Source organism: Pyrgilauda ruficollis, unplaced genomic scaffold (genome assembly GCF_017590135.1).
Source record: "Pyrgilauda ruficollis isolate IOZ18807 unplaced genomic scaffold, ASM1759013v1 scaffold16, whole genome shotgun sequence".
Taxonomy (NCBI): Eukaryota; Metazoa; Chordata; class Aves; order Passeriformes; family Passeridae; genus Pyrgilauda; species Pyrgilauda ruficollis.
The window spans coordinates 480572-497793 of NW_024514764.1; the positions used below are offsets into that span (position 1 = coordinate 480572).

Genomic DNA, 17222 nt, shown 5'->3' on the forward strand with positions numbered 1-17222 from the left:
TTGGAGGTTTTGGAAAAGAGGGAAGCAGTTCCTGGTTACACAGAGGGTTGGGGCTGGAGATTTGTCCACTCCTCATTCCCACAAAATTCCCTGAAGTGCAGGAGGGCCTTGGGAAGATCCCAATCCCAGCCAGACATTTCCAGTCAATCTGAGACTCAGTCCCAGCTCCTGAGGAACCCAAGCCCATCTCCTGAGGAATCCAATCCCAGCTCCTGAGGGATCCAATCCCAGCTCCTGAGGGATTCAATCCCAGCTCCTGAGGAACCCAATCCCTGCCTTTGCCTGGAATTCCCACCACGTTTTCCTCTAAGGATTTTAAATACTGATTTTGAACTTGACTTGGCCTGAGAAAAAGGAGATGAAGGGGATAAGAGCTCTGGATATTGCTGGGAAAATCATGGATCAGAGTGGAAATCATCACTTGGAGTTTCCAAAGCCAGCTGAGATTTAGGCTCTGGTGAGCCCTGAGTTATTCCTGTTGCCATAGAAATAAATGGATGTGTTTGCTGCTGCTCCCTGCTCCAGAGATATCCACAGATATCCATCACCACCTCCAGCCATGGCACTTGGTTCCCAGGTTTTCCTTCTCCCAGGAATTCCATGTCCAGCAGGAAGTTTTATTTTTATTTTTATGTTCATTCTTAATTTTTATTTTTATTGTTATTTTAAATTTTATTTTAAAAAAATTTTTAATTGTATTTTTAATTTTCTGGATTTTAAAATTTTTATTTCTATATTTTCATTTTCATTTTTTAATTATAAATTTTTTTATTTTTACTTTTAAATTTTTTTAAAATTTTTTTTGTGTGTGTTTGGTTTTTTATTTGTTTGGGGTTTTTTTGGGGGTTTTTTTGTTTTTTTTTTTTTTTGTTTTTTTAATGCTGGTGTTTGGCCTGAGCACTTTGGGAACTCCCAGAACCCGAGCTCAGCTCCCAACTGGGAGCAGCTCCGTGACATTCCCAGTTTGCAGCCCAATGTTTTCCCTACACTGAGAAAATCGGGAATTGCAGCGAGGCTGAGGCAGTTTCACCTCCCTTTGTTCTGCTCCTGAGGGAGAGAGGGAGGGAGAGAGGGAGGGAAATCAGCGCTTGTCAGAGCCTCTCCAAGGGACTGGAATTCCAGACCCATCTGGTGCCAGACTGGGGAATTGGGATGAGGAAGATATTCCCGCTTGGATTTCTCCCGCTGGGAGTTCTGAGCTTGGAAGTTTCCTCGGAGCAGGAAACCAAAGGGTTGGATTTGCCACCTGGAGGGAAGCTGGGCTTGGAATTTGCCTGGGAATTTATTTTTGGAGACTGGAGCTTGCCTGGGAATTTATTTTTCTTTCCGTGACTTCCCAGCTGTTCCCTACGGAGCAAAAATCAGGATGGAGCACTAGGGAAAGGCTGGGAGAGCTGGGAATGTTCACCTGGAGAGGAGAAGCTTCGGGGCGAGCTCGGGGTGGCCTTGCAGGGCCTGAAGGAGCTCCAGGAAACATGGAGAGGAATATTTCCAAGGGATGGAGGGACAGGACACGGGGAATGGCTTCCCACCGCCAGAGTCAGGGATGGATGGGATTTTGGGGATTGGGAATTCCTCCTGGCTGGGAGGGTGGGGAGGGCTGGGATGGAATTCCCAGAGGAGCTGAGGCTGCCCCATCCCTGGGAGTGAATCCTCCAGCCTCAGTTAAACTCAGAGTCGAGCCTTAAATGAGTGCTCAGAGCCAGGCCTAAAATAAGAATTAAATCCACTTTAGGATGGATTAGCCTCTGGATAAGGATTTATCTTGTCTTCAACCCTTATCAGCTTTATTTTCCTGTTCCTTCACCTCTTATGAGTTAAACTCAAAGTCAGTCCTTAACGAGTGCTCAAAGCCAAGCCTAAAGCAAGAATTAAATCCCTTTTTAGGATGGATGAGCCTCTAGAGAAGGATTTCTCTTATCTGTGACCTTTATCAGCTTTATTTTCCTGTTCCTCCAGACTACATGAGTTAAACTCAAAGTCGAGCCTTAAACAAGAATTAAATCCACTTTGGGATGGATGAATCTCTGGTTAAGGATTCCTCCTGTCTGTGACATTTTCTGAGCCTTTTCAGCTTTATTTTCCTGTTCTTCCAGCCTCATACGGGTTAAACTCAGAGTCAAGCCTTAAACGAGAATTAAATCCACTTTGGGATGGATGAGTCTCTGGATAAGGATTTATCTTGTCTTCAACCCTTATCAGCTTTATTCTCCTGTTCTTCCACCACTCATCAGTTAAAGTCAAGCCTTAAATGAGTGTTCAAAGCCAAGCCTAAAACAAGAGTTAAATCCCTTTAGGATGGATGAGCCTCTAGAAAAGGATTTCTCTTATCTGTGACCCTTATCCGTTTATTTTCCTGTTCCTCCCATCCGCCCACATTCCCCATCCTTGGCGAGGACGGGTTCGTGGTTTGTCGCTCTCCGTGGTGCTGCAGAGACTCCGGACGCACCAAAAATTCCCTTTTTTGGCCTCATTTTCCCCCCAGCTCCCACTCCCAGCAGGAATTGATTCCAGCCTGAATTCCATGTCTTCCCATCCCCAAAATTCCACAGGGAAAGCTGATCCTGATCCTTATTCCTGTTCCACTCCCACTAAACGCACTTTAAATCCCATTTAACTTTCCCACTTCTAAACAAGCCCGAAACTTCTAATTGCTTCCAGTGAGTCATTCCCGGATGGAATTGTTCCCTAAAAATTGTGGATTGGGGCTGAGGTGCCAACCACCAGCACTGAAATGGTTTTTCACACGAGATTTGAATAAATCCATTCAAATCCTGACAATCCCTGATAGCCTTGGATTGTTCTCCCAGACAAAGCCGAACAGGAACTTATGCAAAATCCCATTATTTTTGGAATTCTTTCTTTCCAGCGCCTCTGAAACGTGGTGAAATTCCTGGAAATACATTTTCCACCATGCCAGACTCTGAATAAAACTAAGGAAAGGGTCTGGAAGGGAAAGGGGATCTCAGAATTCCCTGGAGGAAAAGGATTCCTGCGTTCCTGCTTTTCTCCTCAGGAATTCCAAGTGCTGAATTTTGGGAATATTTTCACATTGCAGAAGGAATCTCTGGTGTATATTCCTGCCTTGGGAAGATAACAACACCCAGCTCTTATCAAAATCCCTCAGAATCCTATTTATGGAAATTAAAACCCCCAAAAAGATGAATAAAAATGGTTTTATCCATAAGGACCCAAAACTATTGGAATTGGAATTCTGGGAATATCAACCTTTTCCTAATGATCCCTTTGGGATGCACTTGGGAGAGATCTGCTGGAAGAAAGAATTCCAGGAGCAAAACCCGCTCCTGCTTCTTCCCAGGGCACAAAAAAGGAGATTTTTAATATTTTGGGAGCTCTGATAGGACTCTGCTTCCCCCATTCCTGGGAGCAGCCAATTTTCAGGAGCCATCCTTGAAATCCCTCTTGGAAATAAAGAAAAATGGAATTGTCCAACCAAATCCACCTTGAGTACTAAAAATAGCATTTTAATCCTCCCTTTTTACCCCAAAATGGGGTTTTACCCCACATTTTGGAACTGGGGAGAGATTAAAAATAGACCCAGTGCCAAGGTCCAGCCCAGCCTCTGGAATCTTGTGGAATTTGTTCTGCCCCACTGGAAAATCCCAGATTTTCCCCTCTTGTGAAGGAGTTTGGGCTGAGTGGAAGAATTTTTAGGGGGAAAAAAGGGCTTTGGGGGGATGGATTAATTTCAGTTGTGGCAAAATCAGGGATTTTTCTCCCCTAAAAGGGAAAGGAAAGCTGGGAAAATCCACCAAAATCCTCGGTGATTTTGGGGAGTTCTATCCATTTTCCCTGGGTTCTGTTTCCCATCATCAAAGAGCAGAAAATGTCAACAAATCCCAGGAATCCCATGGAAATAATCCCATGGAAATAAATAATGGAAATAACCCTGAAGTGGCTCCAGGATGGTCTGGTTGGGACAATCCAAGAGCCAAGGAATCTTCTGGATATTCCTGATTTAAATTCCAGAAAATAAAGCAAAATTAGGACGGGTTTGGAGCAAAAACTGGGAAAAGAGGCAGGAATTCTGCTCATTCGTGTCCTGATTTCCAGGAAATTGTTGATCCCAAAGCTGCAGCTCCAAGATTCTCTTGGTTCTGGAGAAAGCAGGGATCCCATGGAAATAATTCCATTTAAATAATCCCATGGAAATAATGCTGCAGTGGCTGCAGGATGGGAAAAACCAAGGAAGCTTCTGGGTATTCCTGCCTTAAATTCCAGAAAATAAAGCAAAATTAGGACTGGCTTGGTGCAAAACCTAGGAAAAGAGGCAGGAATTCTGCTTTCATTTTTTTCTGGAAAATCGTTGATCCCAAAGCTACAGCTCCAAGATTCTCCTGGTTCTGGAGAAATCCAGGATGAGGAAGGCAAAGCAGGAATGTGGGTGAGGAAAATTCCAGGAATAAATCCTTTGCCACCTGCTGGAAAAATCTGCTCAAGCTTGCAAACACTGAGGTATTTAAGGAAAACACCAGAAATTCCTGCCCTGCCTGCGTGGGAATCCTTGGAAAAGCTGGCAGCTCCTTCCTACCGTTTGTTCTGAGGTGGGAATTCAAAAATCTGTTAAAAATCCACACAAAAATAAAATTCCCAACCTGTGATTCCTCCAGAAAATGCTGGGATGGGAAGGGAACAAGGAGAGGGGAGAAATTCCAGATATGAAGGGTGAATCTCTGGCGTGGTGGAGGAGGCTCTGGCCCCAAATGAATCCTGGTGGACAGCAAATCCTAATTCCAAGAGGAATTTTGGTTTTTTTCAGAGGAAAACTCCTTCACTTCTCCTTGCAGGGCAGCAAAACCAGCTGGAATTTTATTCCAGAGGGGATTTTGGCATTGCCAAACCTGAGATGGAAAAAAGAGTTGGGAAATTGGGGATTTATGGCTCAGTTTGAGAATTTTGGGAGTGGAATTGCATCATCCCAGCTTTCCTTTTGCTTTTCCTATTCCTGCAAACTCTAAACCATTCCCATTTCCCTGCTCCCATTTTAATAAAATCAGGGAAAAGTTTGATTTATGAGTGAACTGCTCCCTAAAATGATCACAGAAAATCCTTTCTTTTTGCAGCCTGGGATGTGGGAATGCCTCAACTCCCAATCCCAGAGAGGGAAATGGGATCCCTCAGGCCCTTCCCAGATTTAGGATCCTGTTTTCCTCTGGCAAATCCCACCAGGAAAACACGACAGGAACACTGTGTTTACCTCCCTGGTGGATTTCTGCCATTCCATTTTTATTCATTCCCTGGGGGACATCATCCTAAATGAGGTTTAATTTATTCCCAGCTGCTGGTGTTTATTTAATTCCTACCTTTTTCCACCTGTGGAATAGCTCCATCCCAGCAGATGTTCCCTGAAATTTGAGGATGGAAGAGGAAAAGCTGCTCGGAGGGAGGGGTTGGGGTGAGAAGGTGAGACCTGTCCTGGAGCTGGGGAAGGGAAAAGGGAAAAGGGAAGAGGGAAGGAAAAGGAAGGAAGGGAAGGGAAGGGAAGGGAAGGGAAGGGAAGGGAAGGGAAGGGAAGGGAAGGGAAGGGAAGGGAAGGGAAGGGAAGGGAAGGGAAGGGAAGGGAAGGGAAGGAAGATTGACCCATGGATGCAAAATTTGGGATGAAGAGAAGCCTGAGAGCCCAGGCCCCATAACCCCATCCCAAAGCTGCTCATCCCTGGGGTTGTGCAGCTTTCCCAGCCCGATTCCTCACTGCTTTTCCAGAATTTTTAATTATCCCAGCTCCCAGTCTCCCTCTCTCCAGCAGATCCAGTCTAAAATAATTACAATAATCTGCCAAATTGGCTCTGTTTTCCCAGGAATGAAACATTTCCACTGCAGCCAAATGGGCCCTGCCCATTCCTCAGGAACATCCGTGCGCTCCGATGGCACAGGCAGTTAAATGGAGCCTGGAAAATAATCTCATTTCTGCCTCCTCTGCTTTTCATTCCATTTTCCCTCCAGACCAATTATCCCCAGGAATTGAATCACAGGGATTGGCACCGCTGCTCCCTGCGGGAAAAGTGGGAAAACAGCCGGAACCACCGGGGGGAAAGGAGGGGAATGGTTTGGGATGGAGGGAAAGGGGCTGGGAATTCTCCCTGGGAGGCACAACTGCTCTGGGATCCTTCTCCCAACATTTTCCTGCCCTTGGCAGGGTGGGAATGGGATCAACCCCTCCCAACAGAGGAGATGCTCCAAAAAACCAGAATCCTGGTGATTTTTAAAGTCCTTTCCAACCCAAACCATTTGGGTTTTATGGAAAATAAAAGGAATTCCATTTCACTGTAACTTCTCAACCCTTCCCCCTCCAGCTTTCAAACAGGCTGGGAATAAAATCCCTCTTATCAGCAGAGGGTGATAAATGTTGGGATATTTGATAAACGTGTCAGGGTATTGGATAAATGTGTTGGAATATTTGTTTAAATGCCTTGGGATGTTTGGATTCTTTTTTCCCAGCCCATTTTTTCACTTTTTATGGATTAAAGGCTGAGGTTTCCCACGCTGAGGTTTCCCTTTTTCCAAGTGCTGCTGGTTGGGAGGGGTGGGAGCAAAATTTTGCTGCTTGGAATCCTGGGAAAAGTGGGATAAAGGCTGCTCCAGGGTTTTCCCTTCAGTCATAATCCTATAAAATAGAATAATTCTGTATTATAAATATATTTAGCAATAAAAAGAGGGAAGATTTTGGGAAGGAATTCCAGGCTAGGATGGAATTCCAGTGAAGCTGTGGCTGCCCCATCCTTGGAATGTTCAAGGTTGGACAGAGTTTGGAAAAACTTGGGATGGTGGAAGGTGTTGGAGTTGGAATTGGATGGGCTTTAAGGTCTTTTCCAACCCCAGTCATTCCAGGATTCCCTGATTTCTCCCTCAGGATCCAACATCTGGGCTAGCAAATGCAATAATGAGGAGAAATCCATGAAAAACCCCAAATGACAACACAAACCCTTGGATCCCAAACCCTCCTTGACATCCCCAAAGGAATGAGCAGCTTTTAGCAGGAATAGCAATTCCTGGATAATCCTAAATTCAGATAACACAAAATCCCAGGAATTCCAACCCCACACCCCATCAATGGGCTCTTCAAATGTCTCTGGCCAGGGTTTTTTGTGGGATTTTTCCTTTAAGGAATTTTTTTTTTTCCCTTTGAGCAGCTGCTTTTTAAAGGTTAAAAATCCCTGTAAAACAGGAAATGATGGAATTTTGGTCTGGTCATTTTTCCCTGGTTTTGGACACGTCACATATTTAACAAATGCCCAATAATGGCTCCATGGCATTTGCTGGGGGAGCTGATGTGGATAATTGTGGATGAAACGATGGATAACAGCTCATCCACAGGTTTTGCTTCCAGGGAAAAGCCAAAACTCAGCACCAGCTCCATTCCACATCCCAGTGCTAAAGTGGAAATTCAGGATTCCATCCCAAGCTGGTTACCTTTTTCTTTTTTTTTTTTCTTGAAAAAAAAATTAAAATTAAAAATCCTTGGATTCATCTTGGCAGGTGCCATGGATTGGGAGTGGTTTTCCCAAGGGCAGATTGGCATCAAACCTGGAAAATTTGTAGAAAAATTGGGGTTTTTTTATTAACAATGTCTGAGCAGCTTAAATTCCTTGCTGAGTGGGTGAAGGAGAAAGGAAAGGAGAAAGGAAAGGAGAAAGGAAAGGAGAAAGGAAAGGACTTAAAGCATTTTAAACCAAGTAGAAGAAAACCAAGTGAACAGAACACTTTAATGTACAATTTCTCAATTTATTTCATATGAAAGCTCTCAGATTTTTTTCCCACACTTGCCAATGGCTCAATAGAAAAGAAGGAATTGTGTTTTTCTCCTGGATTTTTCAGGCTGGGTACAGAAATCACTGTTTGTAACTCGCCACCTCCAGGTCCACGGGGTAGCGAACTCGGTTGCCCATGCACTTCTCCCTGTCAATAAAAATGCTGTTGGCTTTCACAGCAATCTCCTTCTCCAGCTTCATCCTGGTCTCCTCCAAATTCTTCAGGTTCTGCTCTGACTCCATCAGTTTTCTCTTCAGGGCCTCCAAGAATACAGTGAGCTCTTCCACTTCGTTCACCAGCCTGGAAGGAGTTGGGTTAAGTCATGAAAAATCAGGGGATGGTGATCCAAGAGATTGGACTTGGGGTAAAGATCAACTACAGAATCTAAAATTCATCAGGAAAAGACTCCAGAAAAATCCAAGAAAATATTAGATTTGGGGTAAAGATCATCTACAGAATCTAAAATTCATCAGGAAAAAAACTCAGAGAAATTGCTCAAAAAGGTAAGATTTGGGACAAAGATCAACTATGGAATTAAAAAAATTATCAGGAAAAAGCCTCAGAAAAATCCAAGATTGGATTTGGGATAGAGATCAACTACAGATTCTAAAAATCATCAGGAAAAAGCCTCAGAAAAATCTAAGAAAAGATTGGATTTGGGATAAACTACAGAACTGAAAAGTTATTTCTTACTTAGAGTAAAAAAAATAAAAGTCATGAGGCAAAAATTTAGAAGTTGTGAGGTAAAAAACTTTTTAAAACTTCCCCAAATCACTTTGGGATGGAACAGGAGCCTTGGAGGAGTTGATTAATGACCTAAGTTGGGGTTAATTGCCTAAATTGGGGTTGATTGAATGACCTGAACTGGGGCTCATCCCTGCAGAGCTCCACGTTGGGCCTGAAGGATCTGTCGTAGAGCCTGGTGTGAGCCACCTTCAGATAAGCTTCCTTGTCCCTGATGGCTTTTTTCAGGTTCACAATGTTGGCTTCCTCATCCCCAATATCCTTCAGGATCTGGAGAGAAAATCCAAGGAAAAAAAAACAAACTTCAAACAATGATGAATATCATCCCCAAAAATATCTGTTCATGGTGAAGTGTTAAAGTTTTCACCACCAGTCTGGGGAATGAAGTACAACAAGAATAATTTTCATTTTAGATGATAATGCAATTAATTTAATTTTATTCAAGATTAAATGCAAGAATTAAGATGGGTTTGACCTGTTTATTTTTAATATTACACTGAGAATCACAGCTTTAGTTTAAATAAAACAGAAAATATTCTGCAGCCTCTGCCATGTCCCAAAACTATGGGAGAGATCCCAAACCTCTCCCATGTCTCCTGTGGGATGAAAACACATCCCATCTCCATGGAGTGCTTTGAATTGTAAATTTTAACTGCAAATCCAAGAAAAAAATCAATTTATTTTGAAGGAGAGCTGCTGATCAGCTTGGAAATACCTTGTTTTCTCAAGAAAATGGAAAAGACAGGAAATTGTGAAATTCTTCCCTTCATAACCATTGATACACATGCACAAAATAAAGATATAAAGATATCCAGCTGTCATTCCCAGATCCTAAGGAATTATTACTTTTTCCACACTTGCCAATGGCTGAAAGAGAAAAAAGGAGAATTTTTTCATATTGGAAAAGGGGAAAGGCCCAAAGCCACCCCTTGTTCATAGAAAAAATAAAAGTACTGTGGTGGTTTTGACCTCTTTATTTTTATTATTACACAGAAAATTACATTTTCAGTCTAAAAAGAAGTAGAAAATATTCCCTCAAAACCACTTCCATTTGTTCTGTGGGATGACAACACATCCCCAGTCCAGGAATTACCACCAGGGGCTAAGGAATGAATTGTTCTCCACATTTCCAATGGCCTCGGTGCAGAGATGAGGAAAATCTTTACTCCCAAAGTTTTTAAAGAAGGTCCAAGACATCATTAAAAAAAAAAAACCCAATAAATAACTTTTAAAGAGCACAGAATTCCACATAAAATCCATTAAAATCCACAAAAGAAGGAGCTGCTCCACGTTGGAGGAGGCTGAAGTCATCTGCCAGGTTGACTTCGCTGCCATTCCAGAAAAATCTGGGAATCCTGGTTCAACCAGAGCTGCCTGATCAGCCAGTTTTAGGGTTTAATTCAGGTTTAAAGTGTTTATTTCAGGATTAAGGTGCTTCATTCAGGATTAAGGTGCTTCATTCAGGATTAAGGTGCTTAACTCAACTCCATCCCACCAAAAAGCACCAAGATCACAACAAAACCCTGACTCCTCTTCCCGCATCCTAATCCGACACAAAAATATCTCACTCCTACATGGATTAAACCAATTTTTTTTTGGTTTAACGATGCCAGAATGGCAGGAAACGCCCCGGACCTGCTGCAGGTGCTGCTCCAGGCGCAGTTTGGCATCATCCAGCTCCCTGCAGTGGGTGTCAAAGGCCTCGCTGACCGCTGCCCGCTGCATGCGCAGGTCCTCGGACGCGTCGTGGATGATGCTGTTGATCAGGGATCGGAGCTGCACCGACGCCAATTTTTCCTGTTCCGCCCTGGAAATGTTGTCGTGGCTGAACTGGGCCCAGGACTTCGGTGTGGAGGCGCTGGAAGAACAAGGAATGGGGTAAATTGGGAATTTTGTCCTTGAGAAATGGTTATTTCTCTGGGAAAGCAGGGTCGGCTTCTGGTGGGGTCGGCTCTCGGTTGTGGTGTGGATTTCTTGTGAGGAACAGGATGAATCCTTTAATGAGTTAATAAAAATTGTCAAATAAATTAATAAAAATCCTTGGATAAATAAAATATTCTAATAAATCAATAAAAATCTTCTAATAAATCAGTTTAAATCCTTGAATAAATTATATAGACATTCTTGGATAAATTAATAAAAATCTTCTAATAAATCAATAAAATTCTCAAATAAAGTAATAAAAATCCTCGAATAAATCAGTTAAAATCCTTGAATAAATTAATATAAATTCTTGGATAAATTAATAAAATATTCTAATAAATCAATAAAGATCCTCATATAAACTAATAAAAATCCTTGAATAAATAAGTTAATATCCTTGAATAAATTAACAAAAGTTAATTTTGAATAATTGAGTAAATTAAGAAAAAATTATAACAAATCAATATAAAATCTCAAATAAATGAATAAAAAATCCTCAAATTAACAATCTCTCACTCCTGTGGCTTCAGAGGGAACTAAAGCCTGAGATAAAATCAGCCCAAATGCTTCCATCTTGAGCTAAAGCTGCTCAAAACGTTCACACATTTTTTGTCCCGATCAGTCCTGGCAAATAAACTTGGGAATATATCCAGGATTTACAGGCTGGAAACAAAAAAGCTCAGGATCTTGACAGGCTGGAGAAGGGAAGGCTCCAGGGAGAGCTCAGAGCCCTTCCAGGGCCTGAAGGGGCTCCAGGAGAGCTGGAGAGGGGCTGGGGACAAGGGATGGAGGGACAGGACACAGGGAATGACTTCACATGGAAAGATGGGATAGTGGGAAGGAATTCCCTGTGAGGGTGGGGAGAGGTTGAAACAGAATTCCCAGAGAAGCCGTGGCTGCCCCATCCCTTGGAAGAACCCAAGGATGGAGTTTGGAGCAACCTGGGATGGTGGAAGGTGTTGGGATTGGAACTGGATGAGCTTCCAGGAGCTTCCAACCCAAATATTCCACATCGGACACCCACCACAGCCTTTCCATCCATGGAGCTGCCTCGAAGCTCTTCCCATGCCCAATCCCAGCTGGGATTGAGCATTCCAGGTGTGCTGTCCCAGAGGAGTGTTGGGATTGGAACCCGATGAGCTTCCAAGAGCTTCCAACCCAAATATTCCACACTGGACACCCAGCACAGCCTTTCCATCCATGGAGCTGCCTCGAAGCTCTTCCCATGCCCAATCCCAGCTGGGATTGAGCATTCCAGGTGTGCTGTCCCAGAGGAGTGTTGGGATTGGAACCGGATGAGCTTCCAGGAGCTTCCAACCCAAATATTCCACATCGGACACCCAGCACAGCCTTTCCATCCATGGAGCTGCCTCGAAGCTCTTCCCATGCCCAGTCCCAGCTGGGATTGGGCATTCCAGGTGTGCTGTCCCAGGAGGATCCTGGGAATTACTCACTTCTCCTCAAACTTGACAGAGCTGGGGTGGAACTGGACGTTGGTGCTGTCGGTGCAGTAGCCGACGCATTTGTCGTCGATGTGATATGTCTCCACCTTATCCGACCAGTCCAGCTCGCAGTTCTCCTTCTGGATCCGGTTGGATCTGGAAAGTTGGGATCACAGCTCAGCTGGAAGCAAGAGAATTCCCAACCCAGCCCTCTCTGGGAAGCACAACTCCACCATTTGTGTTCCACAGGGAAACAAGACCGTGAAATTCCTTGCGGGCTGGAAAATGCCAAACTCTCCCTTCCCACCGCCATCTCCTGGAAGAGGAGCCTGACTGAGATGGGATTTTGGGAAAAAATTCCAGTGTGAGGGTGCCTGGAAGAGGAGCCTGACTGAGATGGAATTTTGGGAAAAAATTCCAGTGTGAGGGTGACTGGAAGAGAAGCCTGATTGAGATGGGATTTTAGGAAAAATATCCAGTGTGAGGGTGGTGGAATAGAATTCCCAGAGAAGCTGTGGCTGCCTCTGGATCCCTGGAAGTGTCCAAGGCCAGGTTGGAGAACCCTGGGAATGTGGAAGGTCCCTGCCCATGGAACTGGAAAATCTTTAATGATATTGAGATTAAAATTGCTGCTTTGTTGTTAATTGGAGTCACACATGGCTCAGTTAATTATAATTATAATGATTCTATTATAAAAGCCTGTGGGTTGTTATCAGCTGATAACAGCAGGTGTCACTCTCAGCCAAGGAATTGGGAATTCTCTTGGAAAATAGAAATAAAATGGGGTTAAAATGGGACTAAAACTGAACTAAAATAGGGATAAAACTGGGTTCAAATGGGATTTAAATGGGGCTAAAATTATCTTAAAACAATTAAAACTCCCAAATTAGACTCATTAGGCTCCTCTCACGCTTTAATTAATATAACAGAGCTACTTTAATTGGCATTTACAGCCATTTAAAAAAAAACCAAACAATATTTCTTTTATCAGGTAGAACAGGAGCAGATTAAAGGATTTTTTAAACTAAAATATGAAGTTTCCAGCAGTTAATTCCTTTATATTGATGGATTATACAATATCATCTTTCCAAAGGGCTTGTTAGAAATTCCAAGCAAATAATCCTTTGGAATGGCAAGGAACACCCAGCCTGGCACAGAAATTCCAGATTTAAAGTTCACACTGACCTCTGGTGGCAAAAAAATTCTGCTTGGAAAGCTCCTTTTGTCCCAAAATTCCCTTTAATGATACAAAGATACTCCCAAGAAGATATCCAGAGAATATTTTTATAGCACTGGAATTTAGTGTGGGAAAACAAATCCAACACAGTTGTGGAAAGCAGGAAAATCTAAATCTACCTGAAAATCCGGGTTTACATGGAATTCCCTCAGCTCCTAAGCCTGGCCTGGCTGAGATCTGTGTCCATCTTTATCCCAGGAATTATTTGGCTGAAGAATCCTGGGAAATGTTTTACCTTATCTGGGTGGCAGCTTGGATGATGGTTCTTTTCAGAAGATCCCGGATATCCCGGATCAGATCCGCTTCCTAAAGAAAAACAGGGACAATTCCGTGGATCCAGAGCAGGAAACACAATCCTGAGGAGCAACTCGGGGATAAATCCTTAAACTTCCTTATCTACTCTCACTTTGTTGTGGTAAAACTTGGAATTTTGGTGTCATCAGATCCTGAGAGAACTCAGCTCTAAACTTATGGAGGCTGAAAAACCTGGAATACTTCAAAAGCCTGGGAATTCTGTGCATTCCATGGAAAAGTCTGAGTGTTATCCTGTTATGGAAGGAAATCTTCCCTGGCACAGATTCCCAGAGAAGCTGTGGCTGCTCCATCCCTGGAATATCCAAGGCCAGGTTGGAAGGGGCTTGGAGCAGCCTGGGACAGTGGGAGTGCGTGGGAATAGTGGGAAGAGGTGGCAATCGATGATTTTAAAGTTCTCATCCATTCCAAACCATCCCAGGATTCCATGATCCCATCAGATTAAACAGAATAAATGAATTCCCTGCTCAGTTTTGAGATAGGGAAAAATCAGGGAATATCCCCATGCCTGGAACCATGGACTTGATCAGCTTTAAAGTCTTTTCCAACCGAAAAATTGTAACAATTCCCACATGGAAATATCCTGCACCAACTCTTCCCTGTTTATATTTTTAACTGGAAAAAAACTCTTAAATATTAATTATAAATCAGAAATTACACTCAATTTTCATTTAAAATATTCCTAAATCCTATAATGCCTTCTATGTGGAATGCTAGAACATCCTGAGTTGTGAAGGATCCACAGGGATCAAGAAATTCTTGGTTCTTCCCAGGATAATCCCCAAAACCCCACCAAGTTTAAACATTTCAGTTTGATCCATATTTTTTGAATATCAATCCTCTGTTTTAATGAGTAACTGATCATGAATCTGCTCTGATTGGAGGCTGCAGGTGAATAATCATTAATGCATTTATGGGATATTGGATAGGTGTAATTCCAGGATGGAAACTGTGGTTTTTGCAATATCCAGCACAAGAATGACACTGGAATTTGACAGGATCTTGGTGACAGGGTTGGATCATCACCTTGGCAAAACTCGGGGAGAATTAATGACAGAAACTGCCAAAATTTGGACAATTAGAGCATGGGAACAGCCAAGGATTATCCCAGTGTTCCTGAACTTCTGGATTGTGGAGTTTTAAAGTGTAACCTGCAGAGAGGAGGGGATTTCAAGGCGAGCAGAAAAGGCATTTGTGCCAAAATAGGATTTTTGTGTTGGTGCAGGAAAACTCTGGGTTGGTTTTGTTGCGGTCTGGGCTGAGGGAGGGATCTGCTCTCCTCCAGCCACACTTCCCAAGGTGATTTGAAACACTTTTTAAACACAGCAAGGGCTCGAACAAATCCTCGGAGTGACGCCGAGAGTGCAGGAAGGAGCACCCGAATCGCAGGAGACACCTCCAGCAGCCGCAGCTTCACCTCCTCACTGCTGCTCCTCGTTTCAGCGCTGTCACCAACAGAGCTGGGCTGTCACCGAGCCCAGGTGCTGCTCACCTTCATCAGCTGCCTCTCCACCTCATCGGCCGCCAGGTCCGGGGGCTGCCGCCGCTCCCGGCACTCCAGGTTATCCACGACAACCGCGTAGGGCACCTCGGTGGCGTCGAGCGCCCGCTCCAGCCGCAGCTTCTGGGCCGCCAGCAGGTTGGTCTCGGCGTCCAGCTCCATGATCTCCTTCTGCAGCTCCATCCTCCAGAAGTGGATGTCCTGCAGCCGCTGGCCCAGAGTGGCCTTGGAGTATTCCTGGGCTCGCTGAGCGCTGGCGGCCGCATGTTTGACCAGGCTCTTGGCCTCGGCGCGGCCGCGCTCCGCCTGCTCGCCCGCCGAGAACGCCTGGTAGCAGACGCCCGCGTTGCGGCGGTGCCACTCGGGCAGCTGGTATTTGGCGGTGCGGAAGCCGGCCATGGCCATGCCGCAGCAGGAGCGCGGCCTCTCGCTGCGGACCACATCGCAGATCTTGCTGGGCAGCGGGCAGGAGGGAACGACCGGGGGATGCGGCTCGTCGGGCTGCGCCATGGCGGAGCCTCCGCCGCTCCCCGCTCCCGCCCGAGCGTCCTCCCCTCACCGCGGCAACCAACGACAAGGCGGGCCCGCGGGTTGATGGACAGCTGTATTCACCAGTCAGAGAGCGGATCGTCCCACAGAGCGGCGCTGATTGGTGAATGTGCTGTCTGCTCCCGCCCCCAGGCGGCTCGTTGCCGTGGTAACGGGAAGGCGGCTGCAGTTAAATTGGGACGGCTGCAGGGAAGGCCGCGAGCTGCGAAGGGTTGAGGGGAGATGTCAGGGATTTTGGGAGGGCACGGGCACGGGCACGGGCACGGGCACGGGCACGGGCACGGGCACGGGCACGGGCACGGGCACGGGCACGGGCACGGGCACGGGCACGGGCACGGGCACGGGCACGGGCACGGGCACGGGCACGGGCACGGGCACGGGCACGGGCACGGGCACGGGCACGGGCACGGGCACGGGCACGGGCACGGGCACGGGCACGGGCACGGGCACGGGCACGGGCACGGGCACGGGCACGGGCACGGGCACGGGCACGGGCACGGGCACGGGCACGGGCACGGGCACGGGCACGGGCACGGGCACGGGCACCTCGTTCCAGGAAGGAAGGGAGAGGTCCAGATCCGGTGCTTGCTAGCACCTGGAGCCTGAAATCTGGTGTTTGCTGCCTCTGCCAGAGCCCAGATCCAGAAATTTCTCAGTTCCGGGCACAGCCCAAGTCCAGCAATTTGCCGGCACCGGCACCGGCACCGGCACCGGCACCGGCACCTCGTTCCAGGAAGGAAGGGAGAGGTCCAGATCCGGTGCTTGCTAGCACCTGGAGCCTGAAATCTGGTGTTTGCTGCCTCTGCCAGAGCCCAGATCCAGAAATTTCTCAGTTCCGGGCACAGCCCAAGTCCAGCAATTTGCTGGCAAAGGAAAGGCAAAATCCGTCAATTTCCCGGTACCGCCCAGGTCTGGTAATTTGCCGGTGCCAGCACTCCAGATCCAGCAAATTGCCGGTGCCTGCACCGCCCAGGTCTGGCATTTGCCAGCACCGGCACCGCCCGGATCCAGCAGTTTCCTGCAGCTGGGGCACTCGGGGCTCTGGCCGAGCAGCAAAGGTGACCCTGAGCCAGGATCTTTCCTGGGCTGCAGCAAAGCCTCGGCACACAAAGACCTTGCCCTGCGCCAGGAGGGATCGTGCCAGCAGAGCTGACCCGAAATTTCTTCTCTCAGGCAGCTTTAGGACGCACAACATGGAGAAAGCAGAGCGGACTCTCAGCTTGGTGCAGTCCTCCAGAAGAATCCTGTGCGGGAAGCAGCCTGGGAGCAGGGTTTATGTGGCAGGGGTGGGCAATTTGGAGCCTTTTTCTCCCCTGTGGGCTGAGGGTGGCCCTTGCCCTTCTCGAGGGCCCTAGGCCGGCCATGGCGAGGGTGGCTCGTTGCCATGGTGACGGGAAAAGGCGGGAAAGCGCCTGAGGGAGGTGTCATGGCGGCCGGGGCGGCCCTCATGGAACCATAGGAAGGACGTTGAGATTGAACGTGTCCAGAGGAGAGCAACAAGATGAAGGGCTTGGAACGCAAACGTTTGGAAGGACGGCTGAGGGAGCTGGGGTTGTTTAGCCTGGAAAAAAGGAGGCACGGGGGTGGCAGGGTTTCATCCCAGTTCCAACCCCTCTGGTTTCCCTCGGAAAATTCCAGAGAGCCCCCCGCTGGTTTTAGGCTGTTCAATTGAACACGTTTGTGCTCTTTGTTCTGCTTTTATTCCCACATATTCGTTGTTGAGGCCTTTCCTGTGACTCTGGTC

At 46.2% G+C, this 17222-nt stretch overlaps 1 protein-coding gene across 1 annotated transcript; it reads right to left on the reverse strand.

Moving 5' to 3' along the window:
* Positions 1–7850: 7850 nt before the first annotated feature.
* TEKT4 (tektin 4) lies at positions 7851–15439 on the reverse strand. The gene is made up of 6 exons (XM_041462684.1): positions 14921–15439; positions 13352–13422; positions 11892–12035; positions 10150–10372; positions 8630–8784; positions 7851–8070 (listed from the first exon to the last, which is right to left on the reverse strand). Exons 1-6 carry the CDS (start codon positions 15437–15439, stop codon positions 7851–7853), a joined length of 1332 nt encoding a protein of 443 aa, XP_041318618.1.
* Positions 15440–17222: the final 1783 nt, after the last annotated feature.